At 40.5% G+C, this 8,694-nt stretch overlaps 1 protein-coding gene and 1 non-coding gene across 2 annotated transcripts in view; both read right to left on the bottom strand.

Annotated features, from left to right (window-relative positions):
• Window positions 1-697: 697 nt before the first annotated feature.
• The window catches only part of LOC100810410 (probable E3 ubiquitin-protein ligase BAH1-like), a 27,682-nt gene continuing 19,685 nt past the window's right edge, over window positions 698-8,694 (bottom strand). Inside the window, exon 6 of the mRNA XM_006592546.2 lies at window positions 698-757. Within this exon, the coding sequence (XP_006592609.2) occupies window positions 698-757 (60 nt within the window). The remainder of the gene's footprint in view (window positions 758-8,694) is intronic.
• Window positions 3,465-3,571, bottom strand: LOC112998670 (small nucleolar RNA R71). Its single transcript, XR_003263764.1, has one exon. It is a non-coding gene; the product is annotated as a small nucleolar RNA R71 (small nucleolar RNA).

The raw sequence follows: 8,694 nt of genomic DNA, 5'->3' as shown, positions 1-8,694 counted from the left end.
ACGTCCTAGACTACAAATGCATAAATTGGGTTCCACTAAGCGCCCTTAACCCGACACAAGATGGGACCCTATTAGGTAGGATAGTGGGCTTAGTCAGCCCAACATAGGTTGTCCACCAAAAAGGGGAAGTTCCCGTGATTTAAGGTTTCTGGATATCCTACCCTAAGACGAGAGGGTTGGGCTTAGAACAAGACCCATCGGTGGATAAGATCACATCTTCATAACAAAAGGTGTACACGTTCGGCCTCACTCAAGGTAATGGGCCAAACAAATTGGATCTTATTGTATGACAAAATTGGTAATTTTTTTATTTTATTTCCTCAAGCAATAGGGTTTGACCAGTCCCAGCAGAGCCTGTGATGAACACGGATTTGCCCTGAGGGATGGCAGACAAAATATGCTTCTGCTCGTTTCCCCATTCTATTGGAGTGAAGGTTAGCCCAATGTTAGCATTCAGATCCATTTTCAGCCCTGGCCCGGAAATGCCACCTTTCCAAACAAAGCCCATCGAAGTCCAGTCCATCTAATTCATTTTATTCCCATTCCAGGACGGCCCAGGCCGCTATCCGAGTGCAATCGGCAAAAGCAAGTTTACCTTACTTATCTTTATAATATAATTCGTTCTGCTGTCAAAAGTAGGGGAAAGTGTCTGATCCTTTCAATCAAGCGATAGAGGCAGAGGCTTTACTTCAATCGCCTACGCTAGGACGGAGCTGCTGTCGAGTGACGATTGGCCGAGGGGAGTTCCATCATGAAGCTGGGTACAAATAAGCCAGTAAAAGACAAGTAGAAGCCAGTGAAAGAGGAGTTGTCAGGGTACGACGAAGCACGCCTGGTACGTAAGCGAATACGGATCACGTGGGTTTGTACTGATCCGCTTTCGAGCTGTCGAGTGAGGATTGCTCCATCTATTAAGAAAGGACGCAGGGGGCCTTGTTTATTTATTGGCATGAAGGTCAAGGGTCTGCATATTTTGAAAATAAGGGTTCGGCCTATTCCTGAGGGAGTTAGAGGGATTAAGCCGCGTGGCGATACCCGCGAAAAAACTAAGGATTTTATTTTTTTCTTAATGGACCCCCGCGCCTATAAATAGGACGCTTCTTTCTCTATTTGGCAAAGCAAAGGGAGATGGATCCAGCAACTGCTGATTGTTTCCCTCGCTCCTACGTATCCTTGGGTGCAATGAAGAAATCAGACCTACGTAGTTCTTTAAGTCTGAAATTTTGTTTTGTTAAATTGATTTTATTTTTTTGGAAAAGATTGATTTAAATTGTGAAAAAAAGTCATTTAAGGCATTGGACCTTTGAAATGATCTTTTGATTTTTAAAAAGAGGAGAAAGAGTCGTTAAGGCGTTGGACCTTGAAACGATCTCTTGATTTTTGAAAAGAGAGAATCATTTAAGTTGTTGGACCTTGAAACGACCTCTTGATATTTTTTTGATGAAATGAAGAAGTTTATGAGTTGGTTTTATTTGGTTTTTACTTATTAATCTCCAATCCTTTTTTATAGATAACTTGTGGCGTTAATAATCGGTTAAAACTTACTTTACAAAAGAAAAACGATTACCGATGATCGAAGAAGGAGATGAAGATGTACGAACAATAAAGGGGACCCCTAAGGGTCCATAAATCAAGTTCAAATCCTTAAAACAAGCACTAACCGGATGAAGAACGAAGAACGACCGAAGAACGAACGAAGAACAACCAAAAAACGATGTAGAAATTGATTGTAGTTGCGATTCGACGGCATTTTAGCTTCTTTTTTTCTTCTTTCTTCTTCTTTTCTCTTCTTTCTTCTTCTCTCTGGACCTTTGGACCATAGGAACCTCAGGACCCCTTTCCTTCAGCCCCCTCACGCTTATTTATAGCAAATGAGGGGTGGAGGATGCTCGCAGTTTGCCCAGGCGAGCTGCTTGCTTCCTCCAGATTTACTCACGATCGAAGAAAAGAATTAGGAAGGATGAGATGGCGAAGCCTTGACTACAACCACGCGTCTGGCTAAAGATGTTAAAGAAGCGCTCCTAGGAGGCAACCTAGTATCTCTAAACTTTGCTCTTTAATTTTATGCTTTATGCTTTCTATTGCGAGTTGGTCTTTTTTTTCGAGTTCTCATGAATTTGCCTAGGATTTATGCATGATTATGAGGCTTATTAAAAATAATAATAAGTAAATAAAATAATAATAAAAAACTATAAAAAAAATTCCAAAAAAAAAGTTATTATTTTAACTTGCCTGGGCAAGGGATTTGCTCACCTAGGCGAGTAAGCACGAACAATAGCCTTAAATAAGGGGTGAAATCAGATTTCACCCCCATTTTCTCCAAAAACTTCAAAGCTTCATCACCCAACCCACGGGACCTCCATTGTGGCAGCAACTTTGAGCCTCTTTTGTGCACATTTACCTCAAATCTTTTGCATTCCTTTCACCTCATCCAAGTAAGGATCATCTTCAACTCAAAATTTCATTTTCTTCTTGTTATGTTTGATGATTTGTGCTTTCTTTTTAAGTAGAAATGCAATGCGTATGATGGCTGTTTGGTTGTTTCTGTTTGTGTAAAAATGTGTTGGTTTGAATTATAGTAGGTCATCCTTGTTGTTTTACCTTTTAGCATTGTTTGATTATCCTCAAATCCTCATTTTTGCATTCTTAAACGTGTGATGTGTCATTATTTTCTCATATTTCTTAACCCTTTTTATCACTATTTTAATTACTGATTAGCCTTAATTGTCAAATTAATTATGCAGTTTTATCATTTGGGCCTACTTGACTAATTTTGTGTTTTTAATTTAATTTCAGGAGAATTATAAGCAATTGGGCTTGAATCCGAAATTGGGCTTGGACTTGAAGAGAGCAGACAATTTTATTTTATCAAATCTTATCTTATCCAGATTTTATTTCATCTAGATTATATTTCGTCCAGATTTTATTTCATCAAATCTTATCTTATCTTGTCCAGATTTTATTTTATTTCGTCTATGGGCTTGAAATTAAAATAGATTTGTAAGCTTTGGGGCTGAGGACCTATATAACAACACCAGGGTTTTAATTTAAGGAGTTTTTTTGGAGAGGAGAATAATTCTAGGATTTTAGAATTCCAGTTTTTACTGTTCATGCGCACTGTTCACATAAAATAAAATTCGTTTTCTGCAATTTCGTTTCTGCTTCAATCTATAATTTCATTTTCTACTGATTAATGGAAGGCTAAGTCTCTAGCGTTGTGTTCTCTTGAGGATCAAGCACAACTCTCTTTGAGGTTTTGTTATTACTATTGAATTCTGATCAGTCTTTCCCCCATGAAGCCCCCTGATGTCCAAGAAGATCGTATCTTTCTAAAGGCTTTTCCTCATTCTCTGGAGGGAGTGGCAAAAGATTGGCTATACTACCTTGCTCCCAGGTCTATTTTCAGCTAGGATGACCTTAAGAGGGTGTTCTTGGAGAAATTCTTCCCTGCATCTAGGACCACTGCCATCAGAAAAGACATTTCAGGCATTAGGCAACTTAGTGGAGAGAGCTTGTATGAGTACTGGGAAAGATTCAAGAAATTGTGTGCAAGCTGTCCTCACCACCAAATTTCTGAGCAACTCCTTCTTCAATATTTCTATGAGGGACTTAGAAACATGGAGAGGAGTATGATTGATGCCGCTAGTGGTGGAGCTCTTGGTGATATGACCCCTGCTGAGGCTAGGAATTTGGTTGAGAAGATGGCTTCCAACTCCCAACAATTCAGTGCAAGAAATGATGCTATTGTCCTTAGAGGAATCCATGAGGTGGCCATGGATTCATCTTCATCTACTGAAAATAAAAAGCTTGAGGGAAAACTTGATGCCTTGGTCAACCTAGTAACTTAGCTTGCCATGAATAAGAAATCTGCACCTGTTGCAAGAGTCTGTGGTCTATGTTCTTCTGCAGATCACCATACAGATCTTTGTCCTTCTTTGCAGCAATCTGGAGTCAATGAGCAACCTGAAGCTTATGCTGCAAACATTTATAATAGACCTCCTCAGCAGCAAAACCAACAACAACAGAATAATTATGACCTTTCAACCAACAGATACAATCTAGGTTGGAGGAATCATCCAAATCTGAGATGGACAAGTCCTCCATAACAACATCAGCCTGTCCCTCCTTTCCAGAATGCTGCTGGTGCAAGTAAGCCATATGTTCCTCCTCCAATGCAACAACAGCAGCAACAGTCACAACAAAGACAACAAGCAACTGAGGCTCATCCTCAACCTTCCTTAGAAAAGTTAGTGAGGCAAATGACCATCTAGAATATGCAATTTCAGCAAGAGACAAGAGCCTCCATTCAGAGTCTGACAAATCATATGGGGCAGATGGCTACTCAGTTGAACCAAGCTCAGTCCCAAAATTCTGACAAATTGCCTTCACAAACTGTGTAGAATCCAAAAAATGTGAGTGCCATCACCTTGAGGTCTGGCAAACAATTTGAAGTGTCTCCACCAGTAGAAGCACCTGCACCTGAACCTGTCAAGCTTTATTCTACACCTGAAAAAAGGATGAGTTAGTTACACAAAAGAGAAAGCTTCCTAACAAAAATTTTCATGCAGGTGAACCTTCTTCTAGTAATTCTGACTTGCAGCAGCCTCCTATCCCTCTTCCATTCCCACATAGAGCAATTCCAAACAAAAAAATGGAAGAAGTGGAAAAGGAGATCTTGGAGACCTTTAGGAAAGTAGAGGTGAACATACCTCTGCTAGATGCCATCAAGCAGATTCCAAGATATGCCAAGTTTCTAAAGGAGCTGTGCACCCACAAAAGGAAGCTCAAAGGCAATGAAAGGATTAGCATGGGAAGAAATGTGTCAGCGTTGATAGGTAAATCTGTTCCTCACATTCCTGAGAAATGTAAGGACCCTGGTTCTTTTTGTATACCTTGCATTATTGGGAACAATAAATTTGAGAATGCCATGCTAGATCTAGGAGCATCAGTTAGTGTCATGCCTCTGTCCATTTTCAATTCTTTATCTCTTGAACCTTTGCAATCTACAGATGTGGTGATTCATATGGCAAATAAAAGTGTTGCTTACCCCACAGGTTTCATAGAGGATGTGTTGATTTGGGTTGGTGAACTTATTTTTCTTATTGATTTTTATGTTCTTAATATGGAAGAGGGATTTTCCCATGGTTCAGTTCCAATTATTTTAGGCAGACCATTTATGAAAACAACCCGAACCAAGATAGATGTTTATGCTGGCACATAGTCTATGGAATTTGGTGATATTGTTGTTCACTTTAACATTCTTGATGCCATGAAACATCCATCTGAGGATCATTCTGTTTTTTGTGCTGAGATAATTGATCAGATTGTTGATGATTATATGTATGACTTTGATTCTATTCTTCATGGTAGGAAACATCCATTTTTATCTGATCTGCATACTTGTCACTCCTTATGCATTGAATATGAATCTGAGTTTGAATTTGATCCTGTATCTGATTTTTATGCTGAGAGTGAATTTGAATTTGAGTCTGGTTCTGATTTTCTGGGTGTTGTACCTCTTGATGTTGATTTTTTAGAGTCAGAATGCACTAACCATGTTGCAGGAAGTTCATATACTTTTGACTTGCTTTATGAGGTATAGGCTGAGGAACCTTCTTCTCCTACCCTGGTTCCGCCCACTGTTCAGCCACCACCCACACCAGAGTTGAAGCCCTTACCAGCAACCCTCAAATATGCTTACTTGGAAGACAAGGAAAATTTTTCAGTTATCATCTCTGCCTCCCTTGCTGCTGAGCAAGAGGAGAAGTTGTTGCTAGTTCTCAAGAAGCACAAGAAAGCCATTGGATGGACTTTAGCAGACATTCCTGGTATTAGCCCATATACCTACATGCATAGGATACTTTTAGAGGATGGAGCTAAGCCAGTGAGGCAACCACAGTGGCGACTCAACCCCGTCATTCTAGATGTGGTGAAAAAGGAAGTGACCAAGCTCTTACAAGCTGGAATCATCTACCCTATTTCTGACAGCCAGTGGGTGAGTCTAGTCCAAGTGGTTCCTAAGAAGATAGGCCTCACAGTGATCAAGAATGAGATTGATGAGCTTATCCCCACAAGAGTGTAGAACAGCTGGCGAATCTGCATTGATTATAGGAGGCTGAACCAGGTAACCAGAAAAGATCATTTTCCCCTGCCATTCATTGACCAAATGCTTGAGCGCTTGGCAGGTAAATCTCATTACTATTTTCTTGATGATTTTTCTGGTTATTTACAAATTCATATTGCTCCTGAGGATCAAGAAAAGACCACATTCACCTGTCCCTTTGGCACTTTTGCCTATAGAAGGATGCCCTTTGGCCTATGTAACGCCCCTGGTACCTTCCAGCGGTGTATGCTTAGCATTTTTAGTGATTTTTTAGAGAGCTGCATATAGGTGTTTATAGATGATTTTACTGGTTATGGATCGTCTTTTGATGCATGTTTGGATATTCTGGATAGAGTTCTTAGTAGATGCATTGAAACTAACCTTGTGCTGAATTTTGAAAAATGTCACTTCATGGTAGAACAAGGTATAGTTTTAGGGCATATCATTTCCAGTAGGGGCATAGAGGTAGACCCTACAAAAATAGATGTTATTTCACAATTGCCTTACCTCTCTTACGTGCGAGAGGTTCGTTCTTTTCTTGGTCATGCAGGGTTTTATAGGCACTTTATCAAGGATTTTAGCAAAGTGGCCCTTCTACTATCCAATCTGCTGCAAAAGGAGGTGGAGTTTGATTTTGATGACCGATGCAAAGAGGCTTTTGATTGCCTCAAGCGTGCGGTGACTACCACCCCTATCATTCAGACACCTGATTGGACAACCCCATTTGAGCTAATGTGCGATGCATCCAATTACGCATTGGGGGCTATCCTTGCTCAAAAGATTGATAAGCTGCCTTGGGTGATCTACTACGCTTCCAGAACTTTGGATGCTGCTCAAGCAAATTACACTACCACAGAGAAGGAGCTATTAGTGATACTTTTTGCTCTTGAGAAATTTCGTTCATATTTACTTGGTACTCGTGTTATTGTTTATACTGACCATGCAGTTCTGAAGTACCTGTTGAAGAAGGCTGAATCAAAGCCTAGATTGATCAGGTGGATGCTTTGGCTCCAAGAGTTTGATTTGGAGATCCGTGATCGGAGTGGTGCACAAAACCTCATGGCTGACCATCTGAGTAGGATTGAGCGTGTGTCTGAGGACTCACCCATTCGGGATGATTTTCTGGATGACCATTTGTACATTCTGTATAGTATTTCTGATTCCTTCCCCACTCCCTGGTTTACTAATATTGTGAATTATTTGGTTGCTTCTATTTTTCCTCCCTTAACATCTAAAGCTCAAAATGATAAAATTAAGAGCGATGCTAAGCATTATATTTGGGATGACCCCTATTTGTGGAAGTTGTGCAATGACCAAGTTATTAAGAGATGTATTCCAGACCATGAGATTGACTCAGTCCCGCAATTCTGTCATTCTTCCACACTAGGTGGCCATCTTGGCATACAGAGGATAGCTCGCAAGGTGCTTGACTGCAGTTTCTATTGGCCCACCATCTTCAAGGATACGTGGAGAATCTGTAGCAGTTGTGAGCCTTGTTAGAGAACAGGCGGCTCACTTTCATGGAGACAACAAATGCCACAACAACCCATGTTATTCTGTGAGGTGTTTGATGTCTGGGGAATAGATTTTATGGGGCCTTTCCCTGTCTCTTTTGGTTTTGTTTATATTCTCCTTGCTGTTGATTATGTTTCAAAATGGGTGGAAGCCAAACCCACCAGAACTAACGATGCTAAGGTTGTTGTGGATTTTGTTAGATCTAATCTGTTTTGCAAGTTTGGAGTCCCTAGAGCATCGTTAGTGATCAAGGAACCCATTTTTGTAACAGATCTGTGTATGCCTTGCTCAAAATGTATGGGGTCGTGCACAAAATTTCCACACCTTACCACCCCCAAACTAATGGGCAGGCTGAGATTTCAAACAGGGAGATAAAAAGGATCTTATAGAAGATTATGCAGCCGAACAGGAAGGATTGGAGCACCAGGCTGGATGATGCTCTTTGGGTGCATATGACTGCCTACGAAGCACCCATAGGAATGTTGCCTTATCGGGTTGTCTTTCGCAAGGCATGCCATCTTCCTATAGAGATAGAGCACAAAGCCTACTGGGCTGTAAAGACCTACAACTTCTCTATTGATCAGGCTGGAGAGGAGAGGAAGTTGCAACTAAGTGAGCTAGATGAGATCCGTTTAGAAGCCTATGAGAATTCCAAATTCTACAAGGAGAAGACCAAGAAGTTCCATGATAGTTTGATAGCTAAGAAGGACTTCGTGGTTGGACATAAAGTTTTATTGTGTAACTCTAGCCTCGGACTCATGAGTGGTAAGTTGAGGTCAAAGTGGATTGGTCCTTTTGTGGTGACTAATGTTTTTCCTTATGGTATAGTTGAGATTAAAAGTGAATCCACAGATAAGAGCTTCAAGGTCAATGTACACCAGGCTAAAACCATTCCTCACAAATCCCTCCTTAGTGGATGTAGTGGTGGAGGAGACCTCCTTACTTCACCCTACTTCTCTTCTGCCATGACTTAGGGAGTTTCTTTTTTGTCGGACCGGTAGTTGCGCGGCACCCTGGTGGTGTCTTTTTTTTTTTTTTTTTTTTTTTTTTTTTTTTTTTCTTTTTTTTTCTTTTTT

This window comes from Glycine max, chromosome 12 (genome assembly GCF_000004515.6).
Source record: "Glycine max cultivar Williams 82 chromosome 12, Glycine_max_v4.0, whole genome shotgun sequence".
Classification (NCBI taxonomy): domain Eukaryota; kingdom Viridiplantae; phylum Streptophyta; class Magnoliopsida; order Fabales; family Fabaceae; genus Glycine; species Glycine max.
Note: the sequence above shows the minus strand (reverse complement) of the source record. Positions and strands in the feature narration are given on the sequence as shown.